We start from the raw sequence: 12,577 nt of genomic DNA on the forward strand, positions 1-12,577 counted from the left end.
GCAGGTGCAGGGACATCTTGTTGGCAGCGGGAGGGCAGGGACAGATGCCAGGGGAGGACTGCGAGTCCAGGCGCAGGCATCGGGAGTGCTCCTGAATAATCAAAGTTAGTAAAAATGAAATTATAAAGCGATTCAGCTGCAGCTTTCTGTGCAACTCTTACGCCTCAGCTGTCGGCTTCCACAGTGGAGAGCCAACAGCGTAATCCGTTCCACTAAGGGTTTTTTCCTTTTTGAAGTGGTACAATTCTGTATACAAAAGTCAAATAGACTGGAAAAAGGTATTAAACTTGCTGACCAGCCTCAGCGGCCACAAGGCCCCCGCTGCGTTACAGATTTATTACAGCGCTGAGTTGGTAGCATCCCTTCGAGCAGGGACAGAAAAGTAGGGATACGGATTTTATACCAACGTCTGTAAAGAAAATTGAGTTTCCATGTATCTAAAATTAGATCTAATTTAGCTGTTACTTCCTATTCAGGCACTGTTTCCCCCACAAAAAGTGGCCTCAACTCTGCTTTTTCCCCTGTACAAAACGCTTTTTTCTTCAGGTGCTGCTAAAGGAGATCTCTGGAGCTGCCCGAGGAACCATCCAGCTGGGAAGGGGAATTAGGATATATATATATATATTTTTTTTTTTTTTTACATTGTTCTAATAACTTTTTTGAGAAATAATTTCTCAGAAATGCTGTTTTTGGTAAAGAGAGAATCCCTAGGTTCCCCTGTGCAGATTTGGCAGCGTTTAGCCAGAGCGTTTGTTGTCAGTCCCCTCTGCGTGTAAGAACTGTCGTCCTTTTTCCTAAGGGACTGTCACTGCCTTTGAAGAAAAGCTGGAACAAGAGCGTATGCAAATACCGTTGAGAAACAAAGTGTAAGTCTGATGTTCATAACTTTCAAAAATCACATTTCATTTTTTTTCCATATTTTCAGTAGAAATAGAGCACTAATGTGCATTAAATGGCGATGGTCGAGCCGGGGTTTCTCCCCGTAGGGCTGCCCGTGGCCAACAAGCACGTATTTAAACACGAGTCTCTCGCTGTAAACGTGCAGAACTGTTTAAAATCCTGTTGCTAACACGTTTTTTTTTTTTAGCTGACCTATTTCTCCAAGCTAGACGTGACCTTTGTGAATGCGTTTTTGCTTTCAGGGGTTTGTTGTCTGTTAGGGAAAAACATGGTGCTGAGCTCAGGCTTTGTGCCCGACTGCTTTCGGCTTTGCTTCTCACAGCCGTGAGCACCAGAGCGGTGGGTGTCCCACCACGGGGACGGCCGTACGCTGACGGAGCAGGGACTCGGCGAGACCCGCTGAAGCCGGGGAGAACGCTGCTGCCGGGGCACCAAGCGAGGAAAAGCTGTATCCCTAACGTATTTAATAACTCATAACCAGAAAAATTTGTGAACATATTGTCTCTTATACTTTGTCAGTTATTTGGTAGTTGTTCATCATTAATTGTTTTAAGATTTCATAGCTGTAAAACAGCATCTAATGCTCCAGGGAGGTTGTGGAGGCTCCTTCTCTGGAGATATTCCAGCCCCGCCTGGACGCGGTGCTGTGCAGCCTGCTCTGGGTGACCCTGCTTGGGCAGGGGGTTGGGCTGGGTGACCCACAGAGGGCCCTGCCAACCCCTGCCATGCTGGGATTCTGGGATTACTGTTACCATGAGTGAATTTTCCTAAAATGTAGAGCAGTTGTGTGAATTAAGCAGCCGTGATAGTATTCACAGAACACCCAGGTGCATTTTGGCTGCAAGGCCCAGAGCACTTCATCCTCTTAACTTTCCACCCATCCCAACCATTGTTTAGTGATGTTTTAATTGCAAAATATTGTGGAATATGCTAATGTCCATGGTCTTTGTAGTATGAAAATACATGCTTGCTTGATGGTAGAGGAGTGAAATGGTTGTTAGTTGGAGGACTGTTGTCTCAGTGACCTGGGAGGTGCCGGCGAGGAGGGTGAGTCCCTACGCGCTGCGTTCCTGTCTAACACCGCTGCGGGGCCGAGCGGGCGGCACGGCGTCCTCGGGGAGATCCCTGGCCGTGCGTATTGCACTGGGAGCCTCGCCAGTCTTCCCAGTTAGGTAAGGCATAAACAATTTAAAAACCAAAGTCAGAAAGCTGCTGTGTTTTTCAAATACGATGGCACTGAGTCACCACGTGTCAGCCATCGTACACAAACCGCTCCGTGTAGATTTAGACTTGTGAGAAAAAGTTTTCCAAAAATTTTTGAATTGAGGACTGCGATTGCCAAGTTTCCACTCGTTTTGATAATCCTGCTGCTGATGCTTGTGACCCTTGGAAGAGGATGTGAATGGTAACTGTGGAAAGAACCAGCAGCATCGGGGAGTTCTGCGGCAGGTGATGGTTTGCCGAGGATCCCCTGAAGATCTGGAAATACGGCCGGTGCTGATGAGAAAATCAGAGCGAGGAGCGCTGAGAGTCGGAAGGCTGGCTTCAAAATGACAGCAGAGTTGCTTTCCCAGAGTCCGCAGGGCAGAAGACACTTCTAGAAGGATAACGAAGTCCCCAAACCCCACTGTCCTGGCGGGAAGCACTGATCTCGTTAGCTTTTCCGACTCCGCTGGAGTTGCTGAACACGTTTCTTTAGTCTCGGGTCACTTGAGGGTTACGGATTTGTGTGTTTTGCAAATGCATTGAGGGTCTGAAGTCAAAGGTTAAAAATACTCTGGTGCTCCAAATACGACCGTGACATTGTTCTAACTGGTTTTTCTTTAAAATTTGGGTGACTAAAGCTGGAACTGGAAGGGAAGAGCTGCATCTTCACGGAACTGTTTGAGGACGAGCACTTCTCGCTGTGCCAAGAATCCCATAGCTCTCACAGCTCCGTCTCGGCCACAGCTGAGAGGAATTTTGGCCAAAGGGTACTGAGCAAAATACACTTTGACTGGAAAGAGTGGGAAACTTATGGGAACATTGTGCCTGGCTGCAGATCTTGTGATGGTTCCTCGAATACGAAAGGAGACCACCTGGGATTGCTGCGACCACGTCTAGCTCGGCACCGGAGAATTTTCGGGGGCTGGAAATGCGTCGTGCTCCAGCGGCTATGTACTCTGATCATCAGCTGTCAGATAGAAGTCAGTGTGTGTAGGCAGGGGAAAAGCAGATTTTTGATGGGTTTAACTCTCTTTATGAAGCAGTAGTTCCCCAACGGTGAGTAACTGCGTAGGAAGAGGGGATGCCTGGTGTATTCCCGTCTCCTGTTAACTCACTGTAGGGCAGCGTCTTGTCCTTGGTCCAGTTAGATTTTATAACAGCTTTTTCTTTCAATAGAGGCTGGTTTTTGATGAGAATTACGAGGTTTTGACAAACAGTATCTGTAAGAGAGCACATTCTTTGTCTGTCTGATCACTGGCTGGTGCTGTGAGCCATCCAGGGTTATCTGGGTGACCGTTTATTTCTTCACCGAAGTTTCTTACGTTTGAACAAGGCTGCTCTGTGAGCTCGGCTGTTTCAGCACAGTTCCCTGGTAAGAGTCATATCAGACTGCTGTGCTTGCTAGGAAAAGAAGGCCACCTCTCCGTTCTGCTCCCGAAATCTGTTTTAATAATTCTGATTTTCACTCTCACTTTTTAAAATCGCGGCTCACGCGTGAGCCGCGTGGCCGGGATCATCGCTGTGCTCGGTTCCCATCACTGGGCTGTGTTCCCCGTGGCTGAGCAGCCGTGCTGGCAGGGTGTTGCTGGGAGCACTGTTTCCCCAAAATTAACTAAATGAACTTACTTTGCCTTTAAAATTGAAAAGCTGTTACATTAATTTCACCAAGCATTTCTCGCGCTCCCTTGAACCAGCGCGCTCCTACCCTGGGCTCTCTCCGCGCGGGGCTCTGCTGTGATGCACCCTCTGATCACCCTTACACCACGCGGCCTGGATTGCTGTCATTTATTGTGGTTTAATCTTGTCTTTTAACAATTTCTACGGCCATTCCCACTACGGATGTGATTTGCATTTTGGTAGTTGGTTAGATGCAGTCTGTGTAACAACTGGTAAATCTGGTCCACGCTGGGGTTTTTTGGGGAGCGTTCAATGTCTCTCCTCCCTGTAAAGTGCTCTCTGGCCCCGGGGCAGGAGCCCAAACGTCCTCGCTGCCACTGAATGTCGGCCTTCAGAGATTTGTGGTTCGAGATCTAAAGCTTTCCGGGGCTTCCCGCAGTGAGCCTGTGCAAATCCGGAGGCCTGGGGTTTGTCCAGTGTGAATGTTGTCTAGGTTCCTACCTATGGTTGTGGGGTTTTTTTTACATAAACTGCTTGTAGTTATTGTTATACCCCTTTGAGTAGGGATTTAAATCAATTCTTTTAAATCCCACAAAATACTCTTTAAAAACCTAGAAAAAACAGCAAGCACTTTCTTCTTCCATTTTCTTTGGTGAGAACATCTGAATCATACTCAGAATTCATGTTTTAAATTATTTTCCTAGCAGCTAAAGCATAAAGCTGAGCCTATGGGCTGCTGAAACCTCTTTTAAAACGGTGATTGTTGAGGAGGTGTGGATCTCCATCACAACACCAAGCTGTCTAGCGCACACTCACGTGGAATATTCTGAGGTCACATCACAGCGTTCTAAACCTTTCGATGAAGCACAGCAGCGTGAGTTTCGGAGGAGAAACCCCTGCTGATACTGCGGAGTGGCCGGGTGGTGTGGTTGGGGGGGGCAGTTCACAGGCGTGTGGGTTTTGGTGGTCCACGTGCAAGTCGTTCCTGCGGTGGGAGCGTAGCAGCGTCGTGAAGTGGCTTGGGGCTGGAGCCGGACGGTTTGGGGACGGTTTCAAACCGTCCCGTGACACTCGGGTGGCTCCAGCTGTCGCCTGATTTCTTCTGGATTAAGTTCGGTGGAGAAAGGAGCTGCCTTATTTTCTGGTTGTCATTTGCCCAGGAAGTAGAAGCAAATTGTAACGAGGGGCTCGCAGCGGGCGAGCCTCCTAACAAATGAGAGGCAGATATTGACTGACAGCCGGCCTGCCGCTCCGTGATAAATGTGTTTTCGTAGATGGCCGTTCAAGGGCACTTTCTGCTCCCGTCGAGTGCTGCCGTCAGATCACGCACGGTGCGTTTGAACACTGAGCAACTGTAATGGCTGATGCACGACTGTGTTACTGTAAGGTTAAAAATTAAGTTATATATTTTACTAAGCTTAAAAAATGCAATACGTATGCTAGGACTTTATCTTGATATTATTGAGAAGCCACTTAAAGGAGAGGAAGAAATTAATTGAAAGATGCAAATATACTCTTTTTCTCAGTACCATCCTGAAATTTTTACTGCAGTTATTAGTATTCCCAGAACTAACAGAGAAATTAAGTTATTAAAGATACTGAAACTGTTTTAAGTTAATAGTATTTCAGATATTTCCACTAAATTGCTTGGAAAGTAGGGATCTTTTTTTTTTAAAGAATTCATAAAAGCCTTTGAAGGGCTATCTTGAAAGAATTTACTTTTGGTATGAAAAGTGAAGCAATATTTTCAAGTGAAGCCGTTTAGTTTTGCATCGCTTTGTTTCTCCACAACCTGCTGCTGCAGGCAAAGAGGAGATGCACGTTCGGGGAAGCAAACAGACAAATGGGTCCCGGGCATCGTTGGGCGCAGCCCGGCGAAGGGGCTGTTCATCGCCTTGCGGCTGGAGTGAGAGCAGCCGAGCCGGCGCCCGGGGCTTGGGCTCCCCTTTGGGGCACTGCTCCGGAGCGTTGATTTGGATAGAGTCACTCCGTAGTCTGGTTTTCTGGTCAGCTCAGAGGCTGATACTAATTCCTCTGCACCGTTTGGGCTCTGTATATGTTCTGCAGGGTTTTGCACCCTACGTTAGCATTAAAATCCAACTTGTAACTTTTAATTAAAGAAATAAAAAAGGCCAAGTTATGTTTGCCTGATGTGGAATCCCGCGGTGCATGCCACTGGTAGGGAACCTAGAGAGGTACGTGCGTGTCAGTGCGGCGCTGCCAGCCTGGTTTTCTTCGTGGCTCGTTTCTAAGGATGGCTGATCCGTCAGACCGAGCTCTGCTTAGTAAGATCTCTTCTAAAAGTGCATGATCTTTGATTTAGTTGGGGGAGGGGGAAGTGTTCTCAGTAGTGCCATCAAGACCAATGATTCTCAGCTTAATATTTCAGTTGTTATCTGTCTTAAATTAAGCTTTGCCTTTAGCGTGAGGAGCTTTAGATCTGTGATGTGTTTATGTTCTCGTATAAAGTTGCATTTGTACCTGCTTTGGAGAACACTTCTGGGAGGTGGCTGCAGCAGATGGCCCCGGCTTGGCTGCTGAAGCTGCCCCTGAAGCCACTGCCAGTGGCTGCTCGCTGATCCACCGAGGAGTCACAGAATCGCCGCCTCCTCCGTTTTCAGGTAGCAGCTCCTTGCCCAGGGGTGGTTTGTGTCCCATGCAAAAGTTGGAGCTGATCCTTTCGTACTGCTCCACGCTAAAAGCAGGCCCATCTCTTTAAGGGCATTGCTTGGCCGTGGCAGACCTCTGCCGTTGAAGGTCTTTCGCGTGGTGGGTGCTGGCAGGGCAGTGCTGCTGGGGGGTGCGTTAGGCACGTGGCTTTCTCCGTAAGAGGGTGGTTTGTTTTGCTTTAGTGAAGGTAACCCTAGAGATTGGGGTTATCAGTATCTAATAATAAAGACAGTAAAATATTAGTATGTCTCTATAGCAGTACATCAGTTACTTTATCAATTTAGAGTATGCATTTCAGTATATTTATGAAAATAAAATTGCTGCAGTGAAACAGTATTTGTTTTTTATGACACCTTTAACAGAATATTGCAGCGCAACGTAGAGTTCACCAAATATTGGACTTAGAATTAGATTGTCATAGCTTCGGTATATCATGTGTTACAGGACAGTGATGGTGGCAGGTGCAGAAGTCAAATGGTCTCCCAGGAGCATCCGCCCATTAAAAACCAATTGCTTGGGCAGAGGGGAGCTGCAAACAGCTGCACGCCGTCCCACCCTCTCTGCCGTGCAGGATTAAGACCATTTCCACGCTGGTATCGCACAGATTTTTTGCCTACTTTTCGTTGTGTGCTAATATAACCGTTTTGGAGCTGAAAAATTGCGAATAGTAACTTGGTAGCAGTGCCAAAGAGCCCGCATTCTGTGTGGAGGCGTTGGTGCTGTAATCCCGTCCTGCCGCGCTCAGCACCGCAGCAGAACGGTGCCAGCCAGGGCAGCCTGAGCACCAAAGGTACGCGGGCAAGCAGAATATTTTGAAGGAGCAGCAATCATTTGTTTTCGATACGCTTACTCGCTGGCCTCGGAAGTGCAAGATGAGCATTGCAAAGCAGACGTTTAGATAGTGCACTAAAAAATAAATCTTGGCTTGAAAGGATTAGCATCAATTAGAGAAGCCTTTCCTTTAAATAACAAAGCAGATTAATTCCCTCAAGGATCGTACTTATTGGAACACATTTTCAGTTGTAAAAGAGCAACAAGTGTGCTAGTGCTATTGATTTTCTACCTTTGTATTACCAAAACATATTTTATTGACAAGTATTACTTGCTTGTTAAGTGCTAAAGAGTTTGATGGGTCTAAACATCGGATCATCTAATTAATTGCCCTTTCAAACTTTCAGCCTAAGCTGTGGTGATTACATTCAAGAGGTAGGTTTGGGGTTCTGTTGAAGCTCACTCGCCTTTTAGGTGAGGAACAAGGGGTGGATATATTGGTGGGTTCCTCGTAGATACGGCCAGCTTCAGATGTGCTGTGCCGTTCTGAGCAGGTCTCCATCTCCAGCGTCCCGGTGATGGGCACAGGAGCACTGCTGCTAGTTTTGCAGCCCAGTGAAGCCCTGCCAAGTCAAAGCTGGCCCGGAGCCTCCTAATGCAGAAAGAGCTGCTGCTGGGTGTTTTGGAAGAAGCGCTTCGTGCGCTTCTGATGGCAGCCCGTCCTGGGGAGCCACGCTGCTGCTGGGGGGGGGGGACCAGCCCTGGGTGCTGGGCAGAGCGGGGTCCCAGCCGCGGGAGGGGCTCGCATCGCTGGGCTGGGGCTGCGAGGGGGGGTGAGCTGCCGGGGTATGCCCGTTGTAAGATGGGCAAAGTGCTAGAGAAGATGTGATACAAATGAGTCTGTCTCATGACAAGCATCCACGCCCCGTGCCGTTGTTAAGAGGTAACCTCAGGTAACGAGCAAATGAGATCTTAGCGGTGAGTCTGACCGTGGAACAGGTGAGTTATTTTTCACGGTGTTTCTGACATACACGTTTATATTGTTGGACATTGCACAAAAGAAGTATTTAATGCTGGTGAGACCAGGGCTGTAAGTGTTGTGCGTGAGAAGGCCCTGTGGCTTGCGGAGCTGGCAGAAGCGGCCAGCGGCACCGGCACAGCCGGGGGGGGTGCCGATCCCCTGCCTGGCCTGCGAGGACCCCGCCACTGCCGTAGCGCTGCGCAGAAGCGGGTGGTACCGGGCTGGGTGGCGTTAAATATCATCGGTGGTCGTCCAGAGCTCGCAGTCCCTTCCTTGGCCTCGGAAAATCTTGTGGTGGCAAAAGGTGTGCTGGTGAACGCAGGGGTTGGGTTTGTGCCGCTGGCGTTCCCTGCCCACCGCCGAGCCAGCTGGAGGCTCCTGGGCATCCCACTTACAGCCTGCTCTGGGGAGGGCCAGTATTATGGTTTTTATAATTTCCCGTTACAGACACATTGATGTTCATATACCTGACAGATTACTTTGATTGAAAAACTGGGTTTGGCAGGGAGTGTGCTCACATGATGATTTAATTCTGGTTTATTGGCGAAGCAGCTATTAGAACACTTAGAAGAAACTGCCGTGGTATTTAAGACTGAGCGGCGTGTGCCTGGGTCCCAGCTGATCGGACGTTCCAGTGACGTGCGTTCGTGTGGCGGGTCATCCGGAGGCACGCAAGTGCCGCGCAGAAAGGGCCTCCTCCATATTTATTAGTATTTAATTTTTACTGACACTAATGGTCACCCTCAGCTTTCCAAAAAAGGCTTCATGGACACGTGCGTTTGTGTCACTGAGAAGTCTGTTCCGCACCGTTGCGGTGCCGGGCACTGAACCCTCTGCTGTTCTCTCCCTCTTGCCAGACCATCCTTGGCCACAAAGGACCCATCACTGCGGTGGCGTTCGCCCCCGACGGCCGGTACCTCGCCACGTACTCCAACTCCGACAGCCACCTCTCCTTCTGGCAGGTAAGGGAGCGTGACCGGCCGGCCGGCTGCGCCCACGTCGTTAACGAGCTCACGGCTGGGACTTCCTTTAATTGTTCAGTAATGGTGCGGTACGTAAGGACATACTGACAACAGGCAGGTCCCAGAAGCAAAGGCAGAAGCTGAAACCTCAGTGTGGAGTTCTGTCACTCACCCATCAATTCCAACAGAGAACGAGCTTTGTGAACACCTCTTTTTTTAATTTATTCTTCTGTTTGTTTTGGTAAGCCTGATGCAGAAGTCTCGGGGCAAACACTGGCTCCCAGTACCTACGTTCCCTAACCACACTGACAGCAGGGAAGCCAAGGTACAAACAGCAGAAAGAGAGTCTGAAACAGAAGCAGAAACGGAGAGTCAGCCCACCGTTTTGTGAAGTGTCTAGAGGTTTCTTTTTTGTAAAATATGAGCAGTCATCGTCTTTGTAATCTCACGTCAGTAGGAGTACATTTTGTTAGTTGTAGGCTGCTGTCTACATCCCCTAAGCAGGATTTATTTTTCTTTCTTCAAATGGCTTTAGACTTAAAAATTTGTTATTTGGAAGCAACTGATCCGCTGAAGCGATGCGTGCTATGGAAATCATGGAGTCTCACAGCAATCAGACTACAAAACAGAACTGGGTGTCCCCAGAAGTCCCAGCCGTGCTCTTTAACATGCCTCTCCGGTTTTCGGTGTCATTCGGGAGTTCTACAGGTGCCATAAAAAATTACTAAATTATTATCCATCACTATATCGTGCGCTTTCAGAAACAGTAAATGAGAACAGCAAGAATCTTCATCCATCAGCTGCGTTTATGCAATTGAAGTACTCGGGGAAGATCTGGAAAGCAATCAGAGCAGATCTTTTAGAATTGGCAGGAAAAGAAGTCAGGCGTGAGTTTTAAATTGTGGCCTGCCACACTCTGCTGGGTGTAGGAATGGTCACTTTCAAGTGGCTTTTACATAAAGAGTTAAATATTACCTACACATTTAGTTTTAAAATGTGACCTCGTGCACTAGTGATTTTTCCCTTCTGTGTTCTATTTGGCACTATTATTAATGCAGAAAAATCAGTAACATTAGTCATCTTAAAAGGGTTATTACTCAAGATGATTTAAATTGTGAAAATGTCAGCGGTGCTTGCATGCTCCCTGCTAGAGATGCCGTGATTTACACTCTCTGACACCGCGCTGCTGCCGAGAAGAGCCAGGAAAAAGTAATGGCTTCTGCTGTGCCCTGCTCAGAATTCAGGACGTGGCGTCAGCAAGAGCGCGCCTTAAATGTCCCCGGATTTGCCAAGGCTCCGTGGGGCGCGTCTCGGGGATGCGGCCGCCTGCGGATGGGAGTCCTAGGCTGGCGATGCGTGCCGCTGGGAAGGTTTGCCAGAGCACAGCAGCGCTGCGGGAAGTGGGGGAGTTTGTGTGTCTGGGTGGGTTAGATCAGAGCCTCTCATATTTAAAAACGTGGAGCTAGACAAGATGCATCAGCAATAACCGGCCTGCTCTCCGAAGAGTGTCACTCGGCAGATCGCTGGAATGGCCTCCAGGTCTACCAGACAGCAGAAGAGCTCTTGCTGTGGGGTTTTTTCTGTTCGTACCTATCGTGACGACTGCTCTCTATTCTGCATATCTTACTCTGGTGTTTTTATGATTTTGATAAATAATATTCTAGCATAAATATAGTCTTCACAGAATCACAGAATGTTCGGGGTTGGCAGGGACCTCTGTGGGTCACCCAGCCCAACCCCCTGCCCAAGCAGGGTCACCCAGAGCAGGCTGCACAGCACCGCGTCCAGGCGGGGCTGGAATATCTCCAGAGAAGGAGACTCCACAGCCTCCCTGGGCAGCCTGGGCCAGGGCTCCGTCACCCTCAGAGGGAAGAAGTTCTTCCTCATGTTCAGCTGGAACTTCCTCTGCTTCAGTTTGTGCCCCCCGTTGCCCCTTGTCCTGTCGCTGGGCACCACTGGAAAGAGTCTGGCCCCGTCCTCCTGACACCCACCCTGCAGATATTTGTAAGCATTTCTAAGGTCCCCTCTCAGCCTTCTCTTCTCCAGGCTGAACAAGCCCAGCTCCCTCAGCCTCTCCTCGTAGGAGAGATGCTCCAGTCCCCTCCTCATCCTCGCAGCCCTCCGCTGGACTCTCTCCAGTAGCTCCTCATCTTTCTTGAAGTGGGGAGCCCAGCACTGGACACAGCACTACAGATGGGGCCTCACCAGGGCAGAGTAGAGGGGAAGGAGAACCTCCCTCACCCTGCTGGCCACACTCCTCCTCATGCACTCCATAGTCTTGTTAATATTTCATGGGTTCTCATTAAATTCTGATTGTGCACTCTTATGTTTAGCGTGGCTTTATCGCTTCCCCCCAGGGAGCGCAGTGAGGTCTGATCCCTGAGCCCATCAGATCTGCCGTTGTGCCTGGTTGTGCGTCGTGGTCATGGACCACCAGCCAGACCACCCAGAGCTGCTGGGCCCCGCTCTAATGACTGTAACGAAGCCTGGTTAGAGGCAGCCCGGTCCTGGGGATGGCGGGGATGCTGAAGCCCGGGAGGAGGTGCGGGCGCGTGTCGCGGGTGGTGACCCTCCGCAGGAGCCACGGGCAGGGTGGCTCACCCACGGGTGTCTCTGCAGATGAACACCTCTCTCCTGGGGAGCATCGGCATGCTGAACTCCGCGCCCCAGCTCCGCTGCATCAAAACCTACCAGGTGCCCCCCGTCCAGCCGGCCTCGCCGGGCTCCCACAACGCCCTCCGGCTGGCGCGGCTCATCTGGACCTCCAACCGCAACGTCATCCTCATGGCCCACGACGGCAAGGAGCATCGCTTCATGGTCTAGGGTAAAGTTCCTCCTGGCTGTCCCTCTGTCTTGTCCCTCTGCTCCTCACACGGGGTGCCCGCGGACTGGGTGGGCTCGGCCGGGCTCTGCGGGGCGGCTGCGCTGACGCCGGCCGCTTTCTCCTTGCAGCCGGGAGGAGGAAGGCGACGGCGCGGGGGGAACGTGCTCCGTGCGTGGCGCAGCAGGGCGGGGGATCGGCGGCACGGCGACGGCGCTCCTCGGCCGGACCCGCGGCGGCAGGGATCAAACCAGGCTTTGCAGCCGGGCTGAACCCGGCCCGTCCGCGCTGGGCGCGGGCTTGGCGCAGCAGCCCTCGCGGGACGCCTTTTCCCTGCAGAGACTCTCACGGAATCCCAGTGTTTACCAAAAAGGCTCGTGTTTACATGGACTTTCTCCTAGTGCCCACTGAACGGTGGCGGGTGAGGCGTCTTGGAGCGAGGCGCTTGGGTTTCGTAAGGAGGGGCTGATTGCCTTGGCCGGGGAGGGTGGAGTGCCCAGGGCGGCCGGCCTGTGTTCGGGTCTGAAGGGGACGTGTCCTCGGCAAAGGCTCAGTCTCCAAGAGAACTGGGAGTGCTGCTGTGCCCAGTCGCTGTTTGCTGTAGTCTGG

At 50.4% G+C, this 12,577-nt stretch overlaps 1 protein-coding gene across 2 annotated transcripts in view; it reads left to right on the forward strand.

Annotated features, from left to right (window-relative positions):
• LOC104339069 (WD repeat-containing protein 7) overlaps positions 1 to 12,186 on the forward strand; it is a 128,688-nt gene extending 116,502 nt beyond the window's left edge. For both annotated transcript variants that reach the window (XM_075410819.1, XM_075410820.1), the window contains 3 exons: positions 9,043 to 9,147; positions 11,767 to 11,971; positions 12,100 to 12,186. In XM_075410819.1, coding sequence (XP_075266934.1) covers positions 9,043 to 9,147; positions 11,767 to 11,970 — 309 coding nt within the window. In that variant the 3' untranslated portion in view covers position 11,971; positions 12,100 to 12,186. The remainder of the gene's footprint in view (positions 1 to 9,042; positions 9,148 to 11,766; positions 11,972 to 12,099) is intronic.
• Positions 12,187 to 12,577: the final 391 nt, after the last annotated feature.

This window comes from Opisthocomus hoazin, chromosome Z, assembly GCF_030867145.1.
Source record: "Opisthocomus hoazin isolate bOpiHoa1 chromosome Z, bOpiHoa1.hap1, whole genome shotgun sequence".
Taxonomy (NCBI): domain Eukaryota; kingdom Metazoa; phylum Chordata; class Aves; order Opisthocomiformes; family Opisthocomidae; genus Opisthocomus; species Opisthocomus hoazin.